At 40.2% G+C, this 16,010-nt stretch overlaps 1 protein-coding gene across 1 annotated transcript in view; it reads left to right on the forward strand.

Moving 5' to 3' along the window:
• LOC118334798 (dynein heavy chain 8, axonemal-like) overlaps positions 1 to 15,728 on the forward strand; it is a 32,211-nt gene extending 16,483 nt beyond the window's left edge. The window contains exons 43-93 of the mRNA XM_035670865.1: positions 57 to 229; positions 304 to 482; positions 556 to 743; positions 845 to 931; positions 1,014 to 1,121; positions 1,200 to 1,334; positions 1,442 to 1,603; positions 1,702 to 1,948; positions 2,116 to 2,357; positions 2,460 to 2,600; positions 2,691 to 2,922; positions 3,052 to 3,194; positions 3,301 to 3,435; positions 3,522 to 3,644; positions 3,734 to 3,947; positions 4,826 to 4,935; positions 5,029 to 5,192; positions 5,276 to 5,468; positions 5,551 to 5,673; positions 5,762 to 5,892; positions 6,176 to 6,329; positions 6,507 to 6,671; positions 6,860 to 7,086; positions 7,204 to 7,322; positions 7,426 to 7,529; positions 7,887 to 8,063; positions 8,167 to 8,334; positions 8,539 to 8,754; positions 8,928 to 9,065; positions 9,151 to 9,278; positions 9,461 to 9,632; positions 9,732 to 9,887; positions 9,981 to 10,136; positions 10,222 to 10,404; positions 10,707 to 10,812; positions 10,892 to 11,144; positions 11,379 to 11,569; positions 11,658 to 11,779; positions 11,860 to 11,975; positions 12,069 to 12,271; positions 12,376 to 12,449; positions 12,539 to 12,691; positions 12,839 to 12,994; positions 13,140 to 13,256; positions 13,333 to 13,434; positions 13,531 to 13,691; positions 13,801 to 13,957; positions 14,043 to 14,195; positions 14,759 to 14,948; positions 15,043 to 15,164; positions 15,272 to 15,728. Of these exons, the coding sequence (XP_035526758.1) occupies positions 57 to 229; positions 304 to 482; positions 556 to 743; positions 845 to 931; positions 1,014 to 1,121; positions 1,200 to 1,334; positions 1,442 to 1,603; positions 1,702 to 1,948; positions 2,116 to 2,357; positions 2,460 to 2,600; positions 2,691 to 2,922; positions 3,052 to 3,194; positions 3,301 to 3,435; positions 3,522 to 3,644; positions 3,734 to 3,947; positions 4,826 to 4,935; positions 5,029 to 5,192; positions 5,276 to 5,468; positions 5,551 to 5,673; positions 5,762 to 5,892; positions 6,176 to 6,329; positions 6,507 to 6,671; positions 6,860 to 7,086; positions 7,204 to 7,322; positions 7,426 to 7,529; positions 7,887 to 8,063; positions 8,167 to 8,334; positions 8,539 to 8,754; positions 8,928 to 9,065; positions 9,151 to 9,278; positions 9,461 to 9,632; positions 9,732 to 9,887; positions 9,981 to 10,136; positions 10,222 to 10,404; positions 10,707 to 10,812; positions 10,892 to 11,144; positions 11,379 to 11,569; positions 11,658 to 11,779; positions 11,860 to 11,975; positions 12,069 to 12,271; positions 12,376 to 12,449; positions 12,539 to 12,691; positions 12,839 to 12,994; positions 13,140 to 13,256; positions 13,333 to 13,434; positions 13,531 to 13,691; positions 13,801 to 13,957; positions 14,043 to 14,195; positions 14,759 to 14,948; positions 15,043 to 15,164; positions 15,272 to 15,559 (8,157 nt within the window). The 3' untranslated portion in view covers positions 15,560 to 15,728. The remainder of the gene's footprint in view (positions 1 to 56; positions 230 to 303; positions 483 to 555; positions 744 to 844; positions 932 to 1,013; positions 1,122 to 1,199; positions 1,335 to 1,441; positions 1,604 to 1,701; positions 1,949 to 2,115; positions 2,358 to 2,459; positions 2,601 to 2,690; positions 2,923 to 3,051; positions 3,195 to 3,300; positions 3,436 to 3,521; positions 3,645 to 3,733; positions 3,948 to 4,825; positions 4,936 to 5,028; positions 5,193 to 5,275; positions 5,469 to 5,550; positions 5,674 to 5,761; positions 5,893 to 6,175; positions 6,330 to 6,506; positions 6,672 to 6,859; positions 7,087 to 7,203; positions 7,323 to 7,425; positions 7,530 to 7,886; positions 8,064 to 8,166; positions 8,335 to 8,538; positions 8,755 to 8,927; positions 9,066 to 9,150; positions 9,279 to 9,460; positions 9,633 to 9,731; positions 9,888 to 9,980; positions 10,137 to 10,221; positions 10,405 to 10,706; positions 10,813 to 10,891; positions 11,145 to 11,378; positions 11,570 to 11,657; positions 11,780 to 11,859; positions 11,976 to 12,068; positions 12,272 to 12,375; positions 12,450 to 12,538; positions 12,692 to 12,838; positions 12,995 to 13,139; positions 13,257 to 13,332; positions 13,435 to 13,530; positions 13,692 to 13,800; positions 13,958 to 14,042; positions 14,196 to 14,758; positions 14,949 to 15,042; positions 15,165 to 15,271) is intronic.
• Positions 15,729 to 16,010: the final 282 nt, after the last annotated feature.

A 16,010-nucleotide genomic window follows, 5' to 3' on the forward strand; every position in this document is an offset into this window, starting at 1 on the left:
GACTGTTATTGTTATTTATGCAACACATTTAGAATAATGTCCTACTTTGTCCTCAGGTAAAAAAGCGTATAAAGTCTATCAGTGACTTTGAATGGCTGAAGCAGAGCAGATTTTACTACAAAGAGGACCTGGATAAGGTCCTTGTGTCTATTACTAATGTCGACTTCATTTATCAGAATGAGTTCCTAGGCTGCACCGACCGTCTCGTAATCACCCCTCTGACTGACAGGCAAGAGAAGATTGCTTAATAATTTAAGTAACTTTTCATACAGGGTTTCTAAGTTAACTGCTTTTTATCTGCAGATGTTATATCACATTGTCCCAGGCTCTGGGCATGAGCATGGGAGGAGCCCCTGCAGGGCCAGCCGGCACAGGGAAGACAGAAACCACTAAAGACATGGGTCGCTGCCTTGGCAAGTATGTGGTGGTGTTCAACTGCTCGGACCAGATGGACTTCCGAGGACTTGGCAGGATATACAAAGGTATCCAAAGCAATGAAACAATTGATCCAACTGATACAATTTCAGTTATCTCATGATGTGTTCTTTTTTTCAGGCCTGGCACAGTCAGGGTCCTGGGGCTGCTTTGATGAGTTCAACAGAATCGACCTGCCAGTGCTTTCTGTTGCTGCTCAACAGATCTACATTGTTCTGATGGCACGCAAGAAACACAAAAGCACTTTCATCTTTACTGATGGAGACTGTGTGAATCTGAATCCAGAGTTTGGCTTGTTTATCACTATGGTAGGATACACAAATGCACAGGAATCCTATAAGAAACACCTTAAAACTAGGTAGAAAACATTACATATACTCTAGATAATGTGTTGTCATCCCATATCTAGAACCCTGGATATGCTGGTCGTCAGGAACTTCCTGAAAACTTAAAAGTGCAGTTCAGGACAGTGTCTATGATGGTACCAGACAGGCAGGTGGGTCAGGGCTACTTTCCCTGGAAAGGAATATTTTTCCTTTTGTTCTAGTCTTAATGACTGCACTTGTTGTCTTTGGCAGATCATCATGAGAGTGAAACTAGCCAGTTGTGGATTCAATGAGAACGTCCTCTTAGCTCAGAAGTTCTTTGTTCTTTATAAACTGTGTGAAGAACAACTAACAAAACAGGTGAGAATGTTGAGGCTAGTGCTTAATTATTATTTTGAATGAATAATAATCTGCTGACACACCTCCAATATTTGTCAGGTCCACTATGACTTTGGCCTGAGGAACATCCTGTCTGTGTTAAGAACTTTGGGAGCCAGTAAAAGAGCACGACCTGATGACTCAGAGGCCAGCACTGTCATGAGAGTGCTACGTGACATGAATCTCTCTAAACTGGTATGACAGGATCTCAGTGTTTACCATCAGGAATAATGTAATACATTTTGGAGATATTGTACTGTGTGGGCTGATACTGTGAATCTAAATCTCTCTTTATATTTCAGGTGGATGAGGATGAGCCCCTCTTCCTTAGTCTGATCAATGACCTATTCCCTGGTATTCAGCTGGATAACAGCACATATGTTGAACTTCAAGCTGCTGTTGCCCATCAAGTCGAGTTGGCTGGTATTGTCAACCACCCACCGTGGAACCTCAAGCTGGTTCAGGTACTCAGAATCTCTGCATGTTAAGCTGCCGTTGTGTTTTGTGTCCTATGAAGCTAGTTTTGTTTTATACATTACTGATATGTTACTGTCACTAACAGCTCTATGAGGCTTCACAAGTGCGTCATGGCCTGATGACTTTGGGCCCAAGTGGAGCTGGGAAGACCGCGGTCATCAACATTCTCATGCGAGCTTTATCTGAATGTGCAGCCCCACACAGGGAGATGCGCATGAACCCCAAAGCGATCACTGCACCACAGATGTTCGGTCGTCTTGATACAGCCACCAACGATTGGACTGATGGGATCTTTTCCACTCTGTGGAGGAGAACACTTAAAGCCAAGAAAGGTTTGTAACACATTTAAACTAATTAATTAAAAACTGCCTGTATAAACAGAGGGGCTATCCTTGAGACAGAATAACAGAGTGAGTAACTGAAAATGTGTGAGTGTGGGAGTTTTAAGAATTGAGAAACTGGATTAAACTGTGATGGTTTTGAAATGTGTACACTTCAGGAGAGTTCATATGGATTGTGCTGGATGGCCCTGTGGATGCTATATGGATTGAGAACCTCAACTCTGTGCTGGATGATAACAAAACATTGACCCTGGCTAATGGTGACCGCATCACCATGTCTCCATCCTGCAAGCTGGTGTTTGAGGTGCACAACATGGATAATGCATCCCCTGCTACTGTGTCCCGGGTGGGTATGGTCTTCATGAGCTCCTCAGCTCTCACCTGGCAACCCATACTCCAGGTACAGTTGTTTTGTTAAATCATCAAAGGAGCGAGTTTTTGACGAAAAGAAACTACTTCTTTCACAATTGACTACTCATGAGCTATGTTATTTGTTTTGTAGGGATGGGCTAACAAGCGCAATGCAACAGAGGCAGAGAGCATTCTGAGTTTATATGACAAGATATTTGAGGATGCTTACTTGTATATGAAGCAGAATCTTAAACCTAAAATGGAGCTATTGGAGTGCAACTATATAATGCAGGTATGTATCTAGAAAAGAAGACAAATTTAGATGATGGTTCTAAACCAGTTTCATTTAACTATGAATTATTTGAATATGATCCCCTTTTAGTCTGTGAATCTGCTGGAGGGCCTCATCCCAACCAAGGAGACAGGGGGCTTGGCTGGTAGCAATCATCTTGAACGCCTCTTTGTCTTCTGCCTGATGTGGAGCCTAGGAGCCCTTTTGGAGTTAGAGGATAGGGACAAACTGGAGGCTTACATCAGAGCTCATGACAGCAGAATTGATGGGCCTCAAACACGGCCAGGAGAGACTATTTTTGAATATATGGTCAACCCAAACGGTACAGTTATTTTATGCATTAAATATCACCTCTTTAAAGTCTTTGTCTGTTATTTTTAAGTCTTTTAAGTATTTGAAGCAATGTTTTATCGTGGGCATACGACTAAATGTATGGCGACTTCTATTTCAGGTGAATGGTGTCATTGGAATAACCATGTGGGGGAATATGTCTATCCAACTGACCATGTGCCAGACTATGCCTCGATCCTTGTGCCAAATGTGGATAACACAAGAACCTCTTTCCTGCTAGAAACTATTGCCAAACAACGCAAGGTAATCTTATCTCTTTTTAAAATAACATAAGTATTTTTTATACAAAACATAACTACTTTTTTGCTTCAAAGTATGTCTGTGAAAGATGAACATTGTGTTTGTATAGGCTGTGCTGCTTATTGGTGAACAAGGGACAGCTAAGACAGTAATGATAAAAAGCTACACAAAAAAATACGATCCCGAAACAGATCTGTCCAAGTCCCTAAACTTCTCATCTGCGACAGAACCCATGATGTTTCAGGTAGAATATTTATCATGTTCTCTATGCATGGCATTGTACATTTCTGAATTGTCTTTCGATTGCAAAAGCATTTTTTTCCATTACAGCGAATAGTGGAAAGCTACATCGAGAAAAGAATTGGCAGCACCTATGGACCCCCAGGGGGACGCAGGATGACAGTATTCATTGATGATATCAACATGCCTGTAGTCAATGAATGGGGAGATCAGGTGTTTATTATATATAGTAGGGTTTGTTTTAATAAATTTACTTTTTCATGTTTAGTCTGAGTAACTACGGTATGTAACTGTCCAACCAGATCACCAATGAGATAGTACGTCAGATGATGGAAATGATTGGCATGTACAATCTGGACAAGCCAGGAGACTTCACTACTATTGTGGACGTACAGATACTGGCTGCCATGATTCACCCTGGTGGTGGGAGAAACGACATCCCACAAAGACTGAAGAGACAATTTACAGTCTTCAACTGTACTCTACCATCCAACACATCCATTGATAAGATCTTTGGTAGCTGTCTCTAAATTATTCCTTTTTTTTTTTGCTTACTTTATGTTAAGGGTGCTCCGATTGATCAGTCACTGATGGTTATCGGTCAATATTTGCTCTGAATAGATTGATCAGCTATCTCTATAAACAATATATACACGTAGATTTACTTGCAAACCGCCCAGTATATTAACGACTGCCGACTGATTTAGCGTTTTGCAGAGAAACAGAAAGAGAGATACATTACATTAGGTAGTGTCATTAACAAGCCATTTCCATATGTGGCTCACCTGCTGTTGTGGAAACAATCCAAAACGTAAATTGTGTTTCTTGGAGGACTTTATAAAACATATTGCTGACCAAGAAAGTGAACAGTGCAGATACATACAGCCTGTGTAATACATGGGGAGAGAAGCAGAAAGAGGCGGGCGGGGCAAGCCGATGTGTGTGAGACAGAGGGGGAGGGAAATTTAATGGAAAATGCAGATTAAAGTAGTTTGAGAGTAAGCACTAAATATGGTTAGGAATAAAGTAGAATTAAACTAGAAATCTAAATATATCCAAGCCTGATCCCTGCCACAGTTCCACTGTCATCCTTAGCTGTTTCCACTAACCAAGTGTAGGCTGGTATGGTTTAAGTTGTGTCTCTAAGAGAAAGAGTGGGATATGTGGCACATGTTGCCTGCCTATAAATTAGTTGTCAATTTATGATGTTTCTTAGCTCATTGTTAAGAATAGTTAAATAAATAAGACTACACAATAAACAAAGACTTCGGATAGACCCAGTGATTGGTATCTGCTGATACAGCTGCAAGCGATCGACCCAAAAAACCCTCATCGGAGCACCCTTACTTCACATTGTACAAATCAATTATTTTTTTCATGCTCTTTTTCTGCAGGTGTTATTGGCTGTGGATATTTCGATACATGCAGGAAATTCAATCCTGAGATTTCAGACATGGTGAAGCGTCTTGTGTCTGCTGGTAGGATTGTATGGCAGTGGACAAAGGTAATCACTTAAAGATGATGTGAAATTGATTAAAGAGATAGATTTATCAATGTCATTAAAGACATGACCTGATTTTATAATTTCACATTGAAGGTAAAAATGCTTCCTACACCTTCGAAGTTCCACTACATCTTCAATTTGAGAGACTTGTCTAGGATATGGCAAGGAATGTTAAACATTAAGGCCGAGGAGTGTAATGATATCCTCACTCTCTTGGCACTTTTCAAGAGTGAATGTACAAGGGTGATTGCTGACAGGTACAGTGCTTCCATACAATAAATCCCCTTTTAAGTACAACACAAATGGCAAAAAGTCAAACTGAAACATTGTTTTGCTATAGGTTTATTTGCTCTGAGGACAGAGATTGGTTTGAGAAGGCTGTCACTCGTGTGATTCAAGAGCATGTTGACCCCAGCCTTGTCCCAGAACTTCACCCTGAGCCATACTTTGTGGATTTCCTGCGAGAGGCGCCTGAGCCCACTGGAGAAGAAGAAGATGATGCCTGTTTTGATGCCCCCAAAATTTATGAACTGGTATGAACTTTGAATTTAGGCCTTTGTATATTTGTACTGTAAATGTACAAAACTGTTATCAACTGAGATAACATTCTTCCAGGTGCCAAATTTTGAGTTCTTATCAGAAAAACTGATGATGTATCAGGCCCAACACAATGAGGTCATAAGAGGCTCCAGCCTAGATCTGGTTTTCTTTACGGATGCCATGACTCATCTGGTCAAGGTCAGACTAAAAGCCAATGTAACTGATCCATATCCTGTAGAGTAAGCTGTAGATAATTCTGATTTATTTGATATTTGCCTTTCTACAGATCTCACGAATCATTCGAACTGACAATGGTAATGCCATGCTTGTGGGAGTCGGAGGATCAGGGAAACAGAGCCTGACTCGCCTGGCCTCATACATAGCTGGATACAACATCTTCCAGATCACACTGACAAAGTAAAAAACAGAAACAAATAAGAAAACTGCTGTCAGCATTAGTAAGGCATCTTGGAAGAGGAATTAACTAGATATGGTTGTGAATAATGTGAAGTCTATGTAATTGTGTTGTAAAATGTTTGTAGAAAGGCTAACCATGAGGTTCTTTCATGTCATATTTAAAGGACCAGTGAGTAACAGTTGTCAGAAATTGTGAATTTGTCATTGTCTTACTGCAGTTACACATACAGGATATGCTGAGGGATGGTGTCTTACACTGGCATGTTTTGTTTTTTTTAATCAGAACATACAACGTAAGTAATTTCATGGATGACCTAAAAGTGTTGTATAAAACAGCTGGGGCTGACGGAAAAGGGATCACCTTCATCTTTACGGATAATGAAATAAAAGATGAAGCCTTCCTTGAGTTCCTTAACAATGTTCTGTCTTCTGGAGAGGTGAGAAGTCACTTCAACGAAATGTTTGATGTCTTTAAAAGTCTGCATTTAGACAATGCAATTGCAAACTTATTATATTTATTCTTATTGAAACAATAAATCATTCCTATATCACAGAAACAGAGATGTCAGACAGAATCCTGATTGTGGTCCTGATTGTGAATTAACTGTGTGCAGGTCAGCAACCTTTTTGCTAAAGATGAGATCACAGAGATTACCCAGAACCTGATCCCTAAGATGAAAAAGGAGTTTCCTCGTGTTCCACCAACGTTTGACAATCTTTATGACTATTTCATATCCCGGTCAAGAAAGAATCTTCATGTAGTTCTTTGCTTTTCACCGGTAGGTTAAAAATGTGTGTATTCGTTACCCAAAAGATCCTTTGTGTTATTTATTTATTTGACTACATTGTCACCTACTGTATTTTCATTCTTTAATGTCCTTTATTGGTTGTGTTAAATGCAGGCCAATTTTAAACCGTTACCGTACACATGCATACATTCATGGAACTCAGCTATTCTCCTTCACAGGTGGGGCAGAAGTTTCGCTCCAGATCCCTGAAGTTTCCAGGGTTGATTTCTGGCTGCACCATGGACTGGTTCACCCCCTGGCCCACTGAGGCTCTGGTGGCTGTGTCCAACTATTTCTTGTCAGAATTTCCAATGGTTTGCTCTGCTGATGTAAAGGCTTCTGTGGTGACCACCATGGGTACATATCATGACAAAGTATCTGAGAGCTGCGAAAGCTATTTTGAAAGGTATAACAAGCAAATTACATCCAAGTTCACACTGTAAATATTTATTTCTATCCCTAACCTTTTAGAGACATATTTAGTCTCTTCAATCTTAAAGTTGTATGCTGTTTCATCTTTCAGGTTCCGAAGAAGAACTCATGTCACCCCTAAGTCCTACCTCTCTTTTATAAATGGTTACAAAACACTGTACTCTGAAAAGTACAACTATATCAACACACTAGCAGAACGCATGAATGTTGGTAAGGAAGCAGCTAGGCTTTGACATGCTATGATGATGACGTATAGACAATGTTGCATGGTCTACTTAGTGAAAGGATTTTAAACAGTGTTACTGATTTCCAGGGTTGGACAAACTCATGGAGGCTAGTAAGTCTGTGGCTCAACTATCCAAAGACCTTGTAGTCAAGGAAAAAGAGCTGGCTATAGCATCTCTCAAAGCTGACAAGGTAAATAATATTACAGGCTCCAGCCTCCCATGACAGTGCACAAGACAACCATGTATAGACAATGGAGGGATGGATGGATAGTTATGTGTAACTTTTCTGAATCTGTATTCTGTATTAGAATTTAGTTTAGTGACATAAAAATATGCATAAAAGGTTGTGGCAAGTATGACACAAATTTGTCTTTGTAAGGAGAAAGGGAGTTATGGATATACTTTTATTGAAATATGTTTTTGGTTTTTTTAAAACCTGAGGAAGGTTTGTGAAAATGAAAAAACCTCTATGAAAATTCAACAGCTTATACATGTATGTATGTCGTACAGTTTATTATGCAATACATTTCTTGTTGCATTCCCATAGGTGGTGGCAGAGGTGACAGTCAGTGCTGAAGCTGCTACTATCGTAAAGAATGAGGTTCAGGTTGTGAAAGATAGAGCCCAGAAAATTGTGGAGGGAATTAGCCAAGAGAAAGCTTATGCAGAGGAAAAACTGGAGGCTGCCAAGCCAGCTTTAGAAGAGGCTAAAGCTGCACTAAATGTGAGATTTGTGGTACTTTTCTGCAACATATTTGTATATTTACACCATATATGGTGCTTGATATGGCATGATACTTAATGATACTATAAATTGTTTTTTACAGACCATCAAACCTGCTGACATTGCCACTGTAAGAAAATTGGCCAAGCCTCCACATCTGATCATGCGGATTATGGACTGCGCCGTGATTTTATTCCAAAAGAAGTTGGACACGGTCTCCATTGATCCAGAACGACAGTGTATTAAGCCATCATGGTCAGAAGCACTTAAGGTTATTGAATTATATTTGTTTGGGATTCTGCTCACTCATAACCAGCACACTGTAAGCACTTTCTGTAAACCCATATAGAGGGATACGAATGTTGTCTGTATAAAAGTTCCCGTATTCATGTTTTTTAGTATTAGTAATAACTATAACACAATTATCAACATGTTAAAGTTTCTAATGGCTACCTCTTGTCCAATTTTCCTTTAGCTTATTGGTGGCACTGGTTTTATGGTCTCCCTCCAGCAGTTCCCAAAAGACAAAATTAATGAGGAAATAGTAGAACTGCTGCATCCATATTTAGACATGGAGGATTACACAATGGAAAATGCAAAGAAAGTGTGTGGTAATGTAGCTGGTCTGCTAGCATGGACCAAGGCTATGGCAACATTCTTTGGCATCAACAAAGAAGTGCTGCCACTCAAGGTAAAGTGAATCTTCGTCATGGCAGATAATAATTTTTTGCTGCTGTACTAACACTGGGTTCAAAATGTTCTGCCTTAAGGCTGGGTGTCCACATCCATTTTAGGGGAATAGTGCAGAAATTGTAGGCTAACATTTGTATGCTGTCTGCTTCTATGTCCTTTTTCTGTGTCCAGGCTAACCTAGCCATTCAGGAAAGCCGACTAAAACTGGCTAATAATGAGCTAAACAAGGCTGAGGCTCAGCTGTCCGACAAGCAAGCAGAGTTTGACAAAGTCAAAGCCAAATGTGATGCTGCTATGAAAGAGAAAAAGGTGCAGTTTAACTTTATAAAATATTTCTAACTTTATTTAATTTAAGTTAGAAATTTTAAATCACGTAAAATATGATGTTTTTCAGGACTTGTTGGATGACGCTGAGATGTGTAGGAATAAAATGCAGGCTGCATCTGCACTTATAGATGGACTTAGTGGAGAGAAGGTTCGTTGGATAGAGCAAAGTAAAGAATTTAAGTCACAGATCAACAGGTAGGTTACAAGGAAAACTGAATTTAATATTGGAAAAATAATATAATATTACCATGGAACACATAACATTTAGGGGACAATTATTATTATTAATAACATTATTATTATTGGGACTAGCTCAGGGGAGATTTGCATTTTATTGATCATAAAAGCTTTTAAATTAGGTTATTTTTTCTTGGCAGACTTGTGGGTGACGTGCTCCAGCTCACTGGCTTCTTGTCTTACTGTGGGCCATTCAACCAGAGTTTCCGTAACATGTTGTTGAAGGACATCTGGGAGGCAGAGCTCAGGAGCCATAAAATCCCTTTTACAGAAAACCTTAACCTCATTTCTGCCCTAGTGGACCCTCCCACTGTAAGAACAACACAAACATTTTTAATTTTACCTCACTATGAGCTGCACAGGAAGTAATTCATGTGATGAAACACATTCACATTCCTCTTTATGTTTAAGATAAGTGAGTGGAACCTTCAGGGACTCCCAGGAGATGACTTGTCTGTGCAGAATGGCATCATTGTCACAAAAGCAACAAGATATCCCCTCCTAATCGATCCACAGACTCAGGGAAAGGCTTGGATTAAGCAAAAAGAAAAGGCTAATGCATTCCAAGTACATAGCTACCTGCAATGGAGTTGCCACTTTCATTTAGATTCATTGTCTGGGTAACACTTGGTATGTAAAAATCTGTGATTTCCCTTTCAGGTGACATCACTCAACCACAAGTTCTTTCGCTCTCATTTGGAAGACTGTCTTTCCTTGGGACGCCCACTGCTTATTGAAAATGTTTGTGAGGAACTGGACCCTGCCCTTGACAATGTCCTTGAGAAAAACTTTATTAAATCTGGGACCAGTTTTAAGGTAACCGGCTTTAGTACCTACTTGAAATCAACAAGACAACTTTAAAATGTGTCCTCTCTTCATTTTTGGGATTTGTCTTGTGTAGGTTAAAGTGGGAGACAAAGAGGTCAATGTGATGGATGGATTCCAGCTCTATATAACAACCAAACTGCCTAATCCAGCATACACCCCAGAAGTCAGTGCCAAGACATCCATTATTGATTTCACTGTAAACATGAAGGGCTTGGAGAACCAGCTACTTGGTCGCGTCATCCTTAGAGAAAAATATGTAAGGGTCTATTTTTTTCCATGTTGTACAAAACAGGTTTTCCTCACACGGATATATTGTTGTGGGAAATAATATATCATTAAATGGTTAAAAACAGCTTTAACAACGACCCAGCGAGAGTGTTTTGGGGGCGTCATGTGGAAACCTCCAAACCAGTCAGTTGTGTCAGGCTGAATCAATGTTTTCTGTTATATTACCTTGTTATAACAGTATTTAGCACGTAATATTGATCGTGTCTTCAGCTGCACGTGATATTAAGTTGCACCCAGAAGTTGTGAGAGTTATTTCAATTATGTTAACAGGAACTAGAGGCAGAACGATTGAAGCTTATTGAGGATGTAACTGCCAATAAGAGAAAGATGCAGGAGTTGGAAGACAACTTACTGTATAAACTCAGCAGCACAAAAGGTACAACAGTTACTGATGGCCTGAATGCCAATTTCTTTAAAGCCATACTTTTAATGCATTTCTGTTTTTGTGATTTAAGGATCCTTGGTTGATGATGACTCCATGATCGGCATTCTGAGTACAACTAAACAAACTGCTGCTGAAGTTAGTGCAAAGCTCAGTGTTGCAGCAGCTGCAGAGACAAAGATCAATATAGCTCAAGCAGAATATCGTCCTGTGGCCTCCCGGGGCAGCATCCTTTACTTCCTCATCACAGAGATGAGCATGGTCAATGTCATGTACCAGACCTCTCTGGGTCAGTTCCTCAAAATCTTTGACCTGTCACTGGCAAGGTATGGTTCCCTCAAAACTGGTTTAAATAGTAAGTCTGAACATTCTTAGCATTTGTTTTGAGGATGAAACATGGGTCTGTAACAGCTGTGTACTATGAACCTTATACTCTGCACTATGTGACAAATTAACTCAACCATGACTCTAACAACCAATAATTTTGTGTCATTGTATTCTTCTCCTTAATCATTTTATCACATTGGGTCTCTTTTTATTTTTTATTTTTACTTTTGCAGGTCTGAGAAGTCCTTTAAAACTCAGATACGAATTGCAAACATCATTGAATATCTGACGTATGAGGTGTTCAGATACACAGTCAGAAGCCTGTATGAAAACCACAAGTTCATCTTCACACTTTTGCTGGCTCTCAAGATTGACTTACAGAATAAGAAAATAGAGCATAACAAATTTCAGATTCTTATTAAAGGTAAGATGATCATCAATGGTAGTAAGATGTAATGTACCTGTTTATATGGCATCTTATAACAAGATAACTTCTTTCAATATACATATAGGTGGCGCAGCTCTTGACCTGAAGACCTGCCCCTCAAAACCATTCAGTTGGATCTTGGATATGGTATGGCTAAATCTGGTGGAACTCAGCAAATTGCCACAGTTCAGCGACATCATAGCCCAGGTGAGCTTAAGTTCCATGAGTCATACATCTGAATCCTCCATTAAAGTATCCCTAATTGATGCTGTTGACATATTTTGAAGGTGTCTCAAAATGGGAAACCCTGGAAAGCATGGGTGAATCTTGACGCTCCAGAGGAAGGTGTCATCCCAGATGGATACAACTCCCTTGATGTCTTCCAAAAACTTTTGCTAATAAGGTTGGACCCTGGTGCAGTCATGTTGTTTACACTGTGTTCAGATATACAATATGATATTGATTACAATATTCTTACAAGCTATTTCTTTCACAGGTCTTGGTGCCCTGACCGTACCTTGTCTCAGGCCAGAAAGTATGTAGGAGAATCCATGGGCATGAGGTTTGCTGAGCCGGTCATCCTGGACCTTCACAGCACATGGGAGGAGAGTGACCCTCGCACCCCTCTAATTTGCTTCCTTTCTATGGGTTCCGATCCCACAGACCAAATTGAAGCACTTGCCAAGAAGCTTGAACTTGGTGAGCTTTACTGCCCTGTTGAACTTAGAACTAAGTTTCCCATCTTAACTTAAGAATTGGACATGTGCCGCATGTCATAATCTCACTACATTGTTCTCTTGTAGAATGCAGAGCTATATCCATGGGTCAAGGGCAAGAGGTCCATGCAAGGAAACTTGTTCAGACGTCAATGACACTGGTATGCATTCTAAGTTATAGTAGGATGTTGTATGAATGATGGCTTAACCTGTCACCTGACCTGTGGCCTCTGTATCTGGATATGCATAGGGAGGCTGGGTCCTTCTGCAAAATTGCCACCTTGGCCTGGAGTTTATGGATGAGTTGCTAGAAACCATCACGACTACAGAGACCATGCATGATACTTTCAGGGTGTGGATCACCACAGAACCACACGATCACTTCTCCATCACACTCCTACAGGTGATCCTTTGTAAAGCTTGTTTTATGAATTATTTACTTCATGTATTTACTTTATTTCCTGGCCTAACCTCTACAGATACTGTGGTGAACCTAAATGCAGTTCACGTACAAGCTTAGAGCAAGTGTTTCTCCACTCTTTACCCGTAGTCCTCTATCAAGTTTACCAACGATCCACCCCAGGGGGTGCGTGCTGGTTTGAAACGAACATTTGGAGGAATTTCACAGAACCAGTTGGAAGCCAGCAACCTTCCTATGTGGAGACCCATGCTGTACAGTGTGGCCTTTCTCCACACTGCTGTGCAGGTACTGTCCATCCAAGGTCAAATCAATGTGAATCAATATGTTTAGCTGTTCAGTAAATCCTTCATTGTGTTTTTCTTTGGTATTAATTGATGCTCATTGCCTTGATTTTATATTCAATCATGTGCTATATTGCTTCCTTTTTTAGGAACGACGCAAATTTGGACCATTGGGTTGGAACATACCATATGAGTTCAACTCTGCTGATTTCACTGCAAGTGTTGAGTTTGTTGAGAGACATTTGGATGATTGCGGCCCCAAGAAGGTGAGGATTTGGCAACAGCGGTCTTACTTTCTTATTGTTTTCTCTTACTTATAATTTTGTGCTTTTTTCCCCACAGGATGTGTCATGGGTAACTGTACGATACATGTTAGCTGAGGTGCAGTACGGAGGAAGGGTTACAGATGACTATGACAAACGCCTACTCAAGTGTTTTGCGCGTGTAATATTCAAATTTTTTTATTCATTCATGTTGCATCTCCTTGATCAGTAGTTTAATGAAGTTTGTTTACAATACAATGGGTGTTTTTCATTGCAGGTATGGTTCAGTAAAAAGATGTTTGACCCATCATTCTGCTTCTACACGGGTTACAAAATTCCAGTGTGCAAGACAGTAGAGGAGTACATGGAAAACATTCAGAGCTTGCCTATTGTGGATTCACCCCAAGCATTGGGGCTGCATCCCAACGCTGATATAACGTAAGGAAACATTCATCTAAAACTAATAATGATGCAGATACTGGGCTGTGTAATGATGTGTAATATTATTGTTATCGTAGCATTCATGCTTTGGTTCAATGTTGACTAGGTATCAGACAAACACATCTGCTGAAGTTCTAGACACAATCACAAATATCCAGCCCAAAGAAAGTGGAGGGGGATCCGGAGAAACTCGGGAGTCCATTGTTTACAAAATGGCGGGGGACATGTTGGAGAAACTACCCCGTAATTATGTTCCACATGAGGTCAGTTTGTCTAATCATTAGGGTTTTATTCACCAATTCTTGCACCAACTAAACTCTAAACATTGCAACGTTTATGGGTTTCAAGGTCAAAGCCAAGCTGTTGAAAATGGGAGCTCTGAACCCAATGAACATCTTCCTACGTCAGGAGGTGGATCGAATGCAAAGGATCATCGGTGTGGTGCGCACTAGTCTGACTGACCTGAAGTTGGCCATTGATGGTACCATCATAATGAGCGAGGTCAGATTACTGATTAATCTTATTTACTCAACTCACTTTCAGGCAAACATTTTTTTCTATAATATTGACTGAATATTCGCATATTGCAATGTAAAAACGTTTCATTTTGAATATAAAGGGCAAAAAACTTTTTTATTCTTGAAAATAGGATTATTCAACAATCTGGAAAAAATCTGTTGACTTTTTCGGGCAGCAGAAAGTTTTATAAAGTTGCACAAGGAACACAACACGTTTTAGATTTTTTCACCCTCAATTCCATTTTCACAGCAGCAGGTGAGCCATGCGTGGATGAGGCTTGTTAATGACATCGCCTATCAAGAACAAACTCTTGATTTACCTGCTCTGTGCTTGTAAAACATCCACCAGATAACATCTCTCTCTTTTTCTGTTCAAAATGCTAAAACGAGTCCCTGACAGCTAAAATATCGGTGGTCCGCCCAAGTAAATCTATGCGTGTCGAAGACTGAATAACTTTCGCCAATCAACCTAATTAGAGCTAATATTATAAATCGGTGACCGATCAATCAGAGCATCCTTACTGTTGATCTGTACTTGACTTCTAGAACCTCCGTGATGCCCTGGACAATATTTTTGATGCCCGTGTGCCAAACCTGTGGAGGAAAATCTCCTGGGAGTCATCCACGCTGGGTTTTTGGTTCACTGAGCTTCTGGAGAGAAATAAACAGTTCTACAGCTGGGTGTTTGAAGGAAGACCCAAAGCCTTTTGGATGACAGGCTTCTTCAACCCACAGGGTGAGAAACTGTTTCTTTCTAGGATAAGGCATTATTAAACAACAAATATAAGTTGATATTAGACTTATGCTAATAATGTATGTGACGGTTGCAGGGTTCCTAACAGCTATGAGACAAGAAGTGACGAGAGCAAACAAAGGCTGGGCTCTGGATACAGTCACTCTGCACAACAAAGTACTGAAGCAGGCAATGGAGGAGATCACAGCCTCACCTACAGTGAGTCAAACAAACATGGAAATACTAGCAATATGCTAATAATGTTTATGTGAGAAACGTGAACAGTTCATTATTCATTCTGTCACTGACTGCCTTTTACTCAACAGGAGGGAGTTTATGTTTATGGTCTGTACCTGGATGGTGCTGGCTGGGACAGGAAGAACAACTATCTCATCGAGTCCTCACCCAAAGTGCTCTTCACACCCATGCCTGTCATTCACATGTTTGCCATCAACTCCACCGCCCCAGTGGATCCTAAGCTGTATCTCTGCCCCATCTACAAGAAACCACGGAGAACAGACCTGAATTACATCACAGCAGTGGTGCTGTCTACCGTCCAGTCACCAGACCACTGGATCCTGCGAGGGGTTGCCCTGCTCTGCGACATCAAATAAAAGATAGCTACATATCTTATATTAATGTGTAATATTGCTTAAAGAGAAAATCATTTTCTACAGAACCGCTTCAATCAGAAATGTCTGAATGTTGTTAATGAATCTCGTCATCCAGAGTTTTCTGAACAGTGAGCTGTTAGCAGTCATGTAAGAATTCCACTTGCATGCATTTTGCTACTTCGATATTATGTCACATGGTGGCATGACTTATCAACGATGTGGACATCCTTCTCTTATTATTTCGACACCCAGATATTCCAAGCCTAGCCCTCCACCGCCAACAGAGATTGTAAGATAGTATTATCATTCAAAGATGACACTCTTGCTTAGAAGAGGTCCATATCCTCATAGCTAACACCTCATTTAAGTGACATGTCTCATGTTACTACTTTAAATAGCTACACAGAAAAACAATGTTTACATCTTTTAGAAGATAGATAGATAGATAGAT

The sequence above is a fragment of the Morone saxatilis genome, unplaced genomic scaffold, assembly GCF_004916995.1.
Source record: "Morone saxatilis isolate NCDOM2014 unplaced genomic scaffold, NCSU_SB_2.0 Contig23, whole genome shotgun sequence".
NCBI lineage: Eukaryota > Metazoa > Chordata > Actinopteri > Moronidae > Morone > Morone saxatilis.